The 13,858-nt window shown below is 37.5% G+C and overlaps 1 protein-coding gene across 12 annotated transcripts in view; it reads right to left on the reverse strand.

The window, feature by feature from the left end:
* LOC134791730 (CUGBP Elav-like family member 1-A) overlaps positions 1-13,858 on the reverse strand; it is a 386,209-nt gene that overhangs the window by 4,630 nt on the left and 367,721 nt on the right. For 9 of the 12 annotated variants that reach the window (XM_063762886.1, XM_063762926.1, XM_063762859.1 and 6 more), the window contains 5 exons: positions 9,822-10,000; positions 7,359-7,623; positions 6,485-6,709; positions 5,502-5,528; positions 92-214 (listed from right to left, as the gene is read on the reverse strand). In XM_063762886.1, the coding sequence (XP_063618956.1) occupies positions 92-214; positions 5,502-5,528; positions 6,485-6,709; positions 7,359-7,623; positions 9,822-10,000 (819 nt within the window). Of the gene's footprint in view, positions 1-91; positions 215-5,501; positions 5,529-5,565; positions 5,595-6,484; positions 6,710-7,358; positions 7,624-9,821; positions 10,001-13,858 lie in introns of those variants that run through there. The other 3 variants (XM_063762902.1, XM_063762919.1, XM_063762947.1) reach the window with 2 other exon arrangements.

A 13,858-nucleotide genomic window follows, 5' to 3' on the forward strand; every position in this document is an offset into this window, starting at 1 on the left:
AACCGCATGAAAATCCGTTCAGTAGTTTTTGAGTTTATCGCGAACGGAATGTCTCACGTGACGGAATGTGAGTAGGTATATCGTATCGTACCTTCGACCTGCTTGCCCGCAGCGGCAGCGGCGGCCGAGCCGAGCACGGAACCGAGCGGCGCGGCTGCGAACGCGCTGCCAAATTGCGCCGCGTACGCAGAGCTCAGTGGCTCCGCTGTAGACCCTGTGGACATTAGGCTCTTTATTAATACACGTTGTTCACAATAGAATGTAAAATTGATGATATATTAACTTCGGACTAATTTAGGTAAGATCTAATTATGACGTCAATTTAAGAAAAGGTAAAAGGAACCATATTACCAAGTCCCTCAAACGCGATTCTTTCGGAATTTTTTAATATCTTATCTTATGAAGGTACCCCTCTACTACCCCCTCTTGGCCAGTGCTTATCACTATCAGGAGCCCTTATTACTTCGGTGTCTGCCCGTCTGTCGCAGGCGTTTTTCTTAGAGACCGTTTGTCATGGAAAGTTCAAGATTAGAAATATTAGAATAGGTGACGAACAGGCTCATATTACAATCTCTTTCACTCTTGCTATGCATGCACGTACGAATGAGAAGTATTACAACCCCGGTCATCAGTGTAGGTAGTTACTGTATTTTTCGGATACCTAGTAATAAAACATTACTCTGTTCAAAAGGAATTTGGGTTCAAATTACAATTAACCAATATAGAATCTGTGCGGAAAGAGAAGAGTCGTGGAATGTATGGGGCCACGACTCCACGACTCTTCTCTTTCCGAACAGACTCTATAATCATGTAGGTAAATCCGTGGCAACACGAATCTAAGATTATTAGTAACAACACATAAAACACCGCTTTATACGTACTGCTGACGGCAAAAGGATAATTTCATGCGTTAATTACCTTTTGTAGATCAAAGGTCTTCTACCTACTCTTCATTTATAAAGCAACGACTAAAAACGTTTTATCACACCTCTGCCTAAGTCAAAGTTATTAAGTTTTATAGAATTCTCCTATTATGTGGACATACAAATTGACTTACACATACGGAAAATATTTACGGGTATGTACGTATGCCCTTGGTTATGCTACTAGGTATAATAAGGAAATAATGTAAGCGAAGTTATTAGCTTAGGCATGCTTTTTTAACTTTTAAGTACCACGGTACCTTTGTTACAGTAACTCAATACTTAGGTTTAAAAACTGCTCGTCCTTTCTCCTTTCCGAATAAAACAACAACCCTCTTTTACTATATTAGTAAGCTAATTAATGAATAAGTAGGTAGGTAGGTACAGTTAGCATCAAATAGAGACTGACGGCAAAAGACGCTATTTGATGCTGACTGTACAGTATACCTACCTAAATAGGTATTTAGCCTACTTCATTTGTTGAACGTGTAATCATAGTGTTTTAATTTTTTGGTAAGAAATAGTTGCGACACTTGTGACGTCACAGCTACACAGTATAATAGATTATTAAATATTTCTTGTATTTTTGTTATGAGAAGGCATGTCGCAAAGCAATAATTGTGTCTCTAAAATAGTAACATAAGTACACGTAGTAAAGACTTGGCATTTCATTATAAATGTAAATGTTGACTCGCTTGACACCATCCCACGACAGCACTGCACTTAACCCAACAGTGTACAAAAAATTAGTTAGCACTCTCATGCAAAACAATGGTTTGTTAATCGACAAGAAACACGTTTTAACATCGCAATACTCATATTATTCAAAAATAACAATCTAAACACTAAAGCAACACTCTAGAAATAAAGATTTCAGGCATAAGCAAAATTATAAAACAGTTAAAGAGATTCTTCTTGTAAGAATAGGTATGTAGCCGTCTTTTTTGTGTTTTGTAAGAAATTCCAAGTAGACAGACAACAGCATGTTATTATTATTGTTGGACACAGTACTATGCCATCAAGGCTACTGAGAGACAATCTGTCAAGTAAAGCAACGAAATCGTCAGAATGGCAAATGGCTACCGAATCGTTTCTACTCATAAAAGTGTTATGTAACATCAAGTCCAAATAGTTATTTTCACCACACCAGCTCGGAAAGGCTTACTTTGCACTTCAAAAACTGATAGCAAAGTTTCATTTTATTCACATGTGAGGCAAAGTAATAAAATGCAAATTTTGAGTTGTTTTCTTATGTTTGCTGGTAGAATTAACTTTTAAATGATGATTTTGGATGATAAATATTTAATAACATTCATTTGAATTTTATTTGGTTTGATTTTGTTTGATATTTTACATTTAATGTTTGCTTCGGGTTGGTGTGGTGAAAAATTTTGTGTTTCACTCGGGGGCAAATTTTGTTTAACCCTCGTGCTTTGAAACCCTCGCAATGCTCAAGATTCCATTTTTCGAACCACTCGCTACGCTCGTGGTTCAATTTTGGAATCTTTCGCTTGCTCGGGTATCAATATTAGCACGAGCGGTTAAACAACAACTTTGCCCCCTTGCACCTTGTAAAACAAATTATATTATTAAATTAAATTAAATATTATAGGACATTTTTACACAAATTGACTAAGCCCCACGGTAAGCTCAAGAAGGCTTGTGTTGTGGGTACTCAGACAACGATATATATAATATATAAATACTTAAATACATAGAAAACAACCATGACTCAGGAACAAATATCTATATCATCATACAAATAAATGCCCTTACCAGGATTCGAACCCGGGACCATCGGCTTCGTAGGCAGGGTCACTACCCACTAGGCCAGACCGGTCGTCAAAAGTATTACAGTTATATAATTATAATATGCATCGCATGCAATAGAAATGCAATACATAGAGTTACTGTTAGTGCAACTTTCAAATATAGTAACAGAGCTGCAGATATTTGTAAAATACCAAATAACGCAACATACGAACTAAAAATTGGCGCTGGTAACATGATCATAATCATTTCTGAAACATGTATTATAAAGTACCTAATAAGTAATTAGATAAGTACCTATTCGATTTTTAAGAGGAAATTGAACTAGCGATTCTTCATACGAATATAGCCCACATTTTCCTGTCTGGATATTAACATTATAGACATTATTTTTACACAATTTGATGTCAATTAAACACAGATCCTTCGTTAGATTTTTTTTTCGTTTCATTAGGAGGAAAATGGGGACGTTTGTATGAAGAAGGCGTTGCTCAATTTCCTCTTAATCAATTTCCATTAAATAAAAAGGGCACTAATACCCTGTTACTCAGTTTCTACCAACGTTACAAAGTTACGTTCTTTTGCGCTATATAAGTTGTCGAACTTAGAGCATTTAGTTACTGGAGATGTCATCGCTGTCATTATCTTTACGAAACAGTCTGCCTATTTTTGCGGGGCAGGGGACGTCAAATGTATTGCTATTTCTACATGATTTGTACGTAACGTACAAATAGCCATGTCAGTCCATACAAAAGTTTGCATAATTGTGCAAGTTTTTCGGCAGAGGGGTAAGCTCTCAATGGCCACTCCAGTTATTAAATGCTCTAAGTTGTCGAGGTAGATAAGAAAAAAACCTCGTTTTTAAAATAATTTTTACTCTACATTTTTCAAGTAGTGTAGAGTCAGGTCAGTATAGGTACAGTCAGCGTAAAAGATCAAGTCTTAAACTTTTCGCCTTATTACAAAGGAGTAACGTTGAAGCAATGTCGTTTGATAGCGATCGTATTACGAGTGATAAAAACTACCTTTAATATACAAATAAACATTTTTAAACAGAACCAGCTATATCATTCCCTATGTACTTGTACGATGTAAATGAAACACTTGTCACACCAAACCTCAACAAACGAAACAAAGGTTAAAAAACAGAATGGCTATCGCCTGTTTTAGGAAGCGTTAAAACAGCCTGTTAAGCTAGACATATTTTGTATAGATATAAGTAGATTCTGCTGGTAAAAAATACAGGTGGCTGAAACATCTTTGCAACTTTTGTAGTCATTTGGTATTTACTTAACGAAGGAGGATAGCAGAATAGGCTTAGATATTGATTTGCTTTGTGCATGACTGCTATGTAAAAGTATATAAATATCATCATCAAATATAATATATACATATCTATATAGGTACAGGTTGAAATTGTTATCTCTGACCATACTCTGAGGGGTGGATATTTAATTATTTAGGTCATACTGAAACAACTTTTGGTTTGGGGCCAACTCCGAAATCGCGAAAAAAATCAACTGTTCCATAGAAAACATTGACTCCGATTCACCGAAATGTATGAGACGGCAGATTTTTTTTTCACGTTTTCGGGCTTGGCCCCATAGTAAAAGTAGTTAAATATGACCTAAGTACATATTCACCCCTCAGAGTCTGGTCAGAGATAACAATTTCACCCTGTATAGATTATGGGACGACAGTTCATATTTTTTCGATGCCGTGTGAAGTCGTCGTACGATAATCCTTGACAGTCACTAATTTATTGCAGAATGAAACTTTTTTTTTAGGTGCTGCTGGCCAGTAATTAACCCTTTTTATATGCGTTCCTCTAAAAATTTAGAGTAAACTAATCCATATACTCATAAACAAATGTCCATGTGTATATTGAGTACCTGTAGTTTAATTTTGCATGCTAATTTTGTACACTTAACACAATGAAAATAGGTACTTAGTCATATCTCGAACTTCACGGATATCATTAAAAACACTGTGTATGTCGGAACACATTCTTATCTGTATAGTATGTAACAAAGGTGTGTTAACTACGATATATTTGCCCACTTTGGATGTCACTATATATGTGATGCTGACTGAACCTTACGGTTTTAAACTGATGTATGTACCTAAGTACCTATATACTAAAGACTTAGAACTCAGTATCTAATGCTACAAAAGTTGCAAGAATTGGATTCATTCAATTTATAACCGTTGTAATTTTTCGTCTATGATATTAGTAGGTAGTAGGACGATGATGAAACTTCCTACATATCAGAAGTCACAGTCACTTCCGACACAGATTTCTACCTCTACACAAACATACGATTGGTCCTGGTAACACAGCTGTACATTGATATTAAACCAAGCCATTCTCGGATCGGCGATTTAAATGAGACCTAAAAAATGAGAGTAAATGAGCGCGTCAGGGATTTTTCCCGGCAATTTGCTCAAATGTAAAGGATTAAGTTAAAACAGCCACTGTTCGTACTTGTAATTGCTTTCTGCTCAATTTTACTTCAAAATCCGTAGGAGTCAGATTAAATTCGTTCTTATAATGCTCCCTGCCCACCTAACTTTGAAATCAACCAAGAGAAGCAATTAATTTAATGTTAATTCAACATAAATGGAGGTCTCGATTCGAAGCGTGGCTTAGTCAAGTTATCTATTTATTCTAAGAGAGTTTATTAAACATATATTCTTATAAAAATAACTTGTTCGTCTCATTTAAAACGCCGTACCAAGAAATTAAAAACAGAGAGGCATTCCATATAAACAAGGCACACTTTCGAATTCATAAAAATTCGTTTTTACCTGTTATGTTAGTCTTCCCGAGAAGACCTGAAGTGTGAAAAATGTTCATCGTTAGTAACGTTTTTAATTTTTTCTCAATCTATAAAGTCCAACCTGAAATAGGAAAGTTTGCAGGACAAAAAGTACGCTTTTATGGTTTTTTTATGGTTGCCAACTTATGTAGGCTACGTCCCAATTAGGGATCTCGCAGGGTTGGCAATTAGTGTGGAATTTATTACAGCTTAATAGCGCTGGTGGACGAGTTTCGGTGAATGGATGGTGAGGGTCCGCGTGAGCGTTGGCAGCCCTATTTATTACCCGGTTTCTACGTATCCTCGCTTTACCAATCCGATCCAATATATCTTTATTACCAGCCATAAAGAGTTGAAACAGGATCAAAAGTAAGGACGTGTCTTGCTAACGATCATATAAATCAGAAAACGTACCGCATGCCTTTTTTGAAGTCCCTGACTTCTATAATACCTAACGATATTAATGAATGTTTGTAAAACAATTTTCCTGGTCGGGATTTGCTAAAGGTAATTTAATTTTAGACACTGACAAATTGAGAGTCAAAACTATATCTAAAGTTTTAAAATATAAGTGATATGTGGTTTGACAGAAGATAAAATCAACTACAGCTTAGGTACTCATATGTACATAGATTCAGTATGGCTGGCAGACAGTCAGGAAAATACGTAAATACAAATTCTTTTATAACACTGCATTAAGGTGCCCACTCCGTATCGGGCAATCAAACCTGCCGACCGGCGAGGACCCTATGTTTAGTACTTCTCACTCCTCAGTATGACAACGTGGGTAGGTATTTTACTAATGCGAGTCTACAGGGTGTTGTAAGTATAAAATAGAATAACGGATACTGTCATGAGACGGTACAGTCAGCCAAGAAAGCTATCATCTGATTGATAGAGTCGAAAAGTGGTAGACCACTTTCTTGGCTGACCGTACCTGATTAAATAACTAAGGTAAAATAGCGGACTCACATAATTGTGGCGCCGCCGGCTGAGGCGCGGCAGTGGGGGCTATGGGCGTCGCCTGCGTCACCACGGGCTGCGTCATAGCTGCCAGCGCCGCCAGGTTCTGCACCGACACCGGCGCGAGCAGCCCACCCAACTGGTCGGCGGCACCGCCACCCATGGACCCCACCCCGCTCACTGTCCCGCCGCTCAAGCCTGCGCCATTGAAAGCGATATCCTGATAGTTAACACCTAAATGGAGAAATAAGAACAAATTAAAAGGGATAGGGTTAAAATAAAATATGGGAGTGGGAAAGGTGTAGAATCAACGTAAATTAATAAACAAGAAAAACTTAGTTTACCTATCCATATTTTCATTTCATTAAAAAGTCTCATTGAACGTAGCAATTCTAAGGTACCTATGCCTGTGTAAACTCTGGTATGCCTACTTATTTATTGTCATAGTCAATCAACCGAAAATATATTCAATTCAGGGACATGAAATGAAACTCACTTAAATAAATAATAAACATAAATGATTAAGGCTCATTTGAAAGCGTCCTGCCCCGAATTGAGTCATCTGCGGAAACTACAGTCACTGATATAATCAACTTTGTTTGTCATGTGGGTTAACCGTAATGCATGAACATGCCTAGGTTTCATTACGGCTTGGAACTATACTAGATACATATGTAATTATGAATACCAAAAAAAAAATATTCGTAATATTTCACTAATCGTTTTTTATGAAGGTTAGGGGAAAGTAAAACGTCATATACGTTTAACCCTAACCTAACTTGCAGGGTCCGTTACTATGTTAAACCATATTATGTCTAGGTAATAATTAACTTAAAATACCTTGCTGTATCATCAACATTTTTTTATATCGCCAGCAACTAACCTTGCAGCAGCGTGGACCCTTGGCCCTGCAGCAACTGCTGCTGCAGCCCCACCGCCTGCAACTGTTGCAGCAGCTGCAGCTGTGTGGCGGGCGAGAGCGCCGCCTCCGACGCGAGGTACGCCGTCGGCGTCACCGGCGTCGTCAGCCCCCACAGGCTCGCCTGCATCGCCTGCAGCTTCTTTTGCTCCTTTTCCTTTTGCGTGTCGGCGAATTTCACAACCAGCGGGGCTGAACAACCCTCCATGGTCTGACTGTGGTGCAGTGTCTGGAAATTGGGAAATGTATCGTTACTTAGGATAGGTAGGTGTGTAAGGGAAAGTAGGGGGAAATACTAGTAGGACCTTTAAACTTCCAACATTAAAAAAATATAATCAATTCTGTAATTAAATAATGGTTGAAAAAAAATTTTTTTTTCAGAAATTGGGAAAAAAGGCATTTCTTATACTCTTACCTATGGGACAATTGAGATCAAATAACAATCTATTTTTTACATATACTCGTACCTACAATCGTTTGTAAATGAAACTAGTAGAAATAATAATTTAAATCGCAAGAGGGGTCAATGGTAGTGTCCTCATTTTCCTTGTTCCTAATTACCCTAAGTAGGTACTCAATCAAAATGTTAATCAAAATGGCCGTTACCCCACTCCCTAATAGATACCTATTAACCTACGCACATATTTGACGCGTTCAATAGACATGTGCGAGACATTATAGTAGGTACAGGAACGTTCTTATTTACTCTACATTCCTAATCTTCCAGTAAAGTTTTAATGCCTTAATTATTTCTTTATACACGGTGTAACATGAGGAAACCGAATAATTTAACAGCGTATTCCTGATCATATTTAGAGACAAAAATGTCCGATAAACTTTTTTGAAATTCGCCTAGTTAGTAACACTTTGCAAAAAGTAGGTTTTACGAAAAAAATAATGTAAAAATAAATTTTAGGTGACAAGTTTACCAATAACATTTATTTTTTATGTACAAATACATTCAAAAAATTGAAAAAACAAAACAAAAATATTTTTTTTTTTGGCGAAATTGACCTAAACTCATATTATTATTTTTTTCTTTCTTTTGGTCTCAGAAATGCGTGGTTAAAATTATTCGGTTTCCTCATGTTACACCGTACCTTCAATTCTTTATATACTTGGTCAAGCAAATCTTGTCAGTAGAAAAAGGCGGCAAATTTGAAAAATGTAGGCGCGAAGGGATATCATATCATAGAAAATTTGAATTTCGCGCCTTTTTCTACTGACAAGATTTGCTTGACCATCTATAGCCATCCGACAGACATTATTTCAAAGTGAGATGGAAAACTCATCAATTAAAAATTAACAACTTACCTACGTGTCTATATGTATATTTAGACATACTATACCTATTGACACTTAGATATCAACATATATTGCGGCATCATTCGAAAATGTCAATCCTAGGTGGGTAATACAGTCTAATTCCCAAGACGCCAGGAAGCATTTCTAATTGGGACCATTAATGGACCGAGTTATTAGAACGATCCAATCCGCTTAAAACTTCACCGGTACTAACCAATCAAGAATTCGTAACAATTTAAAAACCTCAAGCATTTAACAGAACTTCGAGCTTTCAAAGTTTCTTATTCAATTGAAAGTGATCCAACTTAAAGAAGTCTTTGTGCGAAATCTCTATTGATTTTAACACGAACTATTAGATTTTATTAGTTCAAATTCTATTGGAAGTTTTTTTGGACAAGCTCGAGTTAAGAAAGAATTAATGATTCAATAAGTATCGATTTCCGAATGTAAGTAAAAGAGGTAGGTAGTTATTAGTTATTGTTTGATTGTTTGATCATAGGTGTGTACATGTACAATAAAATGACTACTCACCTACTTACTCAAACGAAATAATTGGATGTTTAGTGCATGTATCTATCGAGTTTTGTTCGAATGTACTTAACTAATACCCGCAGTAGCTACCGTAAGCTAAACTTAACTAGAGGGTAAATGTAAGTACATCTAGGTATTTTTATCAGCTGTCACTTGGCACTACCTATATTCGGACGGCGCTTTGAAAGCCTTTTTCCACCGCTATAAATGTTCAGCAAGACGGCCGGCATGTTAATTTATTTAACACCCACAAATATTTTGCTACCCGATTTTATTGTAGTTAAATCCGACTTTCAAACATTTGCAGTTCTGCATATCGTTGCCAAAGAGGAATTTAAAACACAATATTGTACTCAATGAGGAGAGATGAATATAGGCAAAATAATGTTAGGGATGAATGTTGATGAACGAAGAGCGGATGGTAGACCCAAAAACAATGGATGGATTGTGTGAAAGAGGATATGAGAAAGAAAGGAGTGAGTACTGAGGTGACGAATGGAAGAGAAAAACATGTTGTGTCGACCCCTCATAACGCGGGATAGGGCAGGGAGAAGAAGAAGTGCTAATTATTTAGTAGGTAGTTTAGTTTACCTTTATGGCAGCGATGGCCGCCTGCTTAGAGACGAACGTGACGAACGCGCAGCCCTTGCTCTGGCCCTGCGCGTCCCGCAGCACGGTGCACTCCTCGATGGCGCCGTGCCCCGCGAACAGCGCTCGCACGTCGTTCTCCGACAGCTTCTTGTTGAGCATCCCCACGAACAGCTTGCGTTCTGTTGGCAAACATATCATACACTTAGTCGTAAATTGAGAACAATTAAACATTAATTACTTATAGTTAATATAGTTACACTTAACATGTTTCTGGTATCATTAATAAGATAAGGCGAGGTCTGACCAGACAGAATTTATGTTATTTACGATTCTACTTTCCGTTTTTCTTATAACCGAACTTTTTGTAATCGTGTTAGTGTTTATCAGTCCCTAGTTGCCCTAGTGTCCCTAGTTTGGAACTTTAAATGTACTTAGTCTATTCTGTATATCATTCCAGATTCCAATATCATTATAATATCGGTTTGATGTTAGTACTAATTTTTGTACCTATTAATTTAATATCTATTTGTGGAATTAAATGATTACTCGAACGACCGAGTCACGTGTTTATTTAAATTTTGCATTACACTATAAATAGGGAGTAAAGTGGCATTACTCATTAGAAAAAACTATAAATCGCTTTAACCATACCTTGCTTTAATAAGTTGTAGGTACATCAACAAGAATGAGCAGCAAGATTTGCGAACAAACACAAGATTTTTCTTATTTAGCAAACCAAAAAACGAAACGGACTCATATAAGCCAGGAGAGGTATATTTGTTACCAGAAGGCAAGTATCTCCGTGGGTGTTTAAAACTTTGCCCCTCGTTGCTGATGTTGCACTGGGAATTCGCTCGAGGTTAGAAAGTTTATATTTGTTTCTTGTTTACGTTTATATGTTGTTTCAACCTAATTCAACGACACGGGTGAAATAATAACGTACAAACGGATTTTATCCAGAACCTTTGTCGAGGCGATCAGCACGTGAACACTTTTGAAATATGTATCAAGCAAGCTTCCAAGTGGCATGTAACATTTATGCAACGACCCCGCGGACACAACACTGAGTGCATAGTGCATTGTACATTCGAGGCATCGATGTCAGAAATCCTTGCTTTACCCTGAAATATGTACCCCTCGATCCGAAACGTGAGGAAGTGCGAATTCACAATTCTTCTGCATTATATAACGTATACTCCAATCCTCGCTGCGCATGACAATTCCTTAGCTTTTAAACTTTCAAATATACAACATTAAGAATGTAGGTCATATGAAACGCAAACGTTAAAAAAACAAATGGCGAGATATATTCCGGGCGTCAATACATACGGCTCGAGTACACAATGCAGTGAGTTTTACGCGTAAAATTCAACATTCGGCGCTTTCAACCCCCGCGGGGGAAGTCCTGGCGAAATTGAAAAGGTACGAAGCGAAGGCCCGCCTGTTACAAATATTTCATGCCCGCAAAATCAGCACGCTCGTGGGGAGATTAGCATGAAAATGGCGCGAGAAAACGAGCCGTGTGGAGTGAAAAACTCACCAGGCGTTAGCAACAGAGCCACGTAATTCCGACTCTCTGCTTCGCACATTAGATGTATGTTTGAATTTGTGATCAACACGCGTGAACATTTCTCGTGTGAGTATGAATATTGCGGAATCAATTTGCGAGCTACCTATTTAAGAACACGTGATTAAATACAGTCCCTTTGTTACCGAATCATCGTAACGTAAAACGATTGTTTTCCAGCGTGCAGGGGTTGATTTTCAATAAGTGGTCTTCGAAAACAAATAAAGGTTTTCAAATCTTATATGATGTATGTTGTTTAAATATTAATTAACTGTTGTTGGATTACCCTGGAAAATTACGGAATACCTTAGGAACAGCGGTACACACTCGCCGAGAGCCTCTCGCCAAGCGCTCCGATCCAATCGGAGAGGCGCGAGACGAGACGAATAAGAGCGAGAACAGAAGGGTGCACGAGCAGTATGTACACATTCGTTATCGCCCTGTCTCGGGGTCTCTCAACGAGTGTGTACAGCCGGCATTATATCATGTGAGTATTTTATGACAAAACATAGTGTAAATTACGGTAATGTTTGTAATAATCACACAATGTAAATAGGTATTTCTTCTGTCACGTAAAGCCCAGAGTCACGATGTTAAATTTCATTACAGTCAACCATTAAAAAGGCAGTAAAGAGCGTCAACTACTAATTAGAATATTCAATGTGAATCCCCACTTAGTCTGGAAGCGGTGATCAGTATAAATGCACAGCTAATTGTGTACTTTGCGCAAATACCGCTTTAAAATGCTAAAGGTTTAAGTGGCCCGTCGTCTTCGTAACGGCACCGTTCGTTAACCAATTTACATAACCTGGCAAGTGCTCAGTCTCTTGTAGCGACTACAATAATGAATTGCAGTGTAATGAGCGTTGAATGAAATGCGGCCTTGGCGTGCGGCGAGTCTCGTGCTCTTTTCAGGATTCTAGGATTTTTCCCGCGGAGTGCCACTTTAGTTTTCGTAATAGGTACGCAAATTAAACGGGTAACCGATTATGCAGCCTATTTAAATAAGATTTATGTTCAGGTTCATGCTGGTTTTACTTGCAATTCTGTTCCTACACGTAACTGAACCGAATATGTTTTTTTCTCTAACGAAAACCTTTGGAACAAATATTCTTTTTAACATACCTTCCTGTTAAATTTGGATGCAACCATTATGAAATTTCCATAGTAATTAGATGATTATGTAACGATGGGCATGTAATCTAATTGAGTACAAACCAATCTCGATCGAATTTTAATTGAAATTATAATTCAATATTATAGGTTGCAATAAAAATATTTTCGGGATGAAATGTAATTACAATTACTGATCAACTTTATACACTAGTCAACCAGCTATTAATCTATTACACAAAATTGATCTCCTCGAATAGGTACATCAAAGCTCGAATACTCGTAGCTCTGGTTTAGCAGTGCAAGTTAACTGTAACGAAACCTATTATCAATAGTTGTAATTGCCTATCGGCGGGTTAACTACAAGGGTTAAATACCGAGAAAAAGGTAGAGTTTCTTAAAAAATCTGGTATTAAAATACTTAAAAACTAGTTTCATAAGCTCCATTCAGACTAGAACTAGGTGTTATTGATTATTATACTTATGTTTTTTTCTCGTTTAAGTGCAAAAACATTCCGTCTAAATTGCGTGGCTTTTATCATTGGTTAACAATCAACTATTGTTGAATACGTATTCAAACAATAATAAGTACATACATAATATTGTTTGTATGTAGCAAAACAAATAATATTCGATATGCTGCGGTCTCTTGATCTGGAACAATATAAGCGGCGTGACGTCAGATATCAGTATTCAGGCGAGCAACAATAAGTGACCGTCGTCTTTACAAGGTGTCACTTTGATGCTGTCATACACATCAGAGCCTCTACCATCAGTTTTAACATTGACATAACGCTCACGTCTACGTAATTTACTTTCTGTACATCTCGCTTGCACTATTGCTCGCATATGCGAGTACGAGCGAGATGCATAGAAAGTAAGTTACGTAAACGTGAGCGTTATGTCAATGTCAAAACTGGTGGTAGCCGTACAGACACAGTAAGGATACGTTCGTGACAAAGAAAGTGTTATTAATGAAGGTTAGTCTTCATAGATGTTTGTTCTAAAACGCTTTGAAATAAGATCATGTAACACGTGACACAGCTATCTGTACCTTAACCTCTCGGATGCCGGAACGCGGATCCACGTTAGTAGGTATTGAACTCTAATTATTAATTAATTAGAATTCAATACTTACTGCGCGGATCCACGTTCCGGCATTCAGTACCTTAAGGAACGAGTTTACCCCTCGTGTCTGTTTGCATTACGCTAATTCTGCTTGCCGATTCTACGATCAATTTTAACCGGCACGCGCTTGCTGCAGTGAACCGAATTCACATTCTATTTTTATTTACAAGTTTGTTTTTATTAATTTCAATTTATGATCCCCAACCCGCATTGGGCCAGCGTGGGAACT

Source organism: Cydia splendana, chromosome 1 (genome assembly GCF_910591565.1).
Source record: "Cydia splendana chromosome 1, ilCydSple1.2, whole genome shotgun sequence".
Lineage (NCBI taxonomy): Eukaryota > Metazoa > Arthropoda > Insecta > Lepidoptera > Tortricidae > Cydia > Cydia splendana.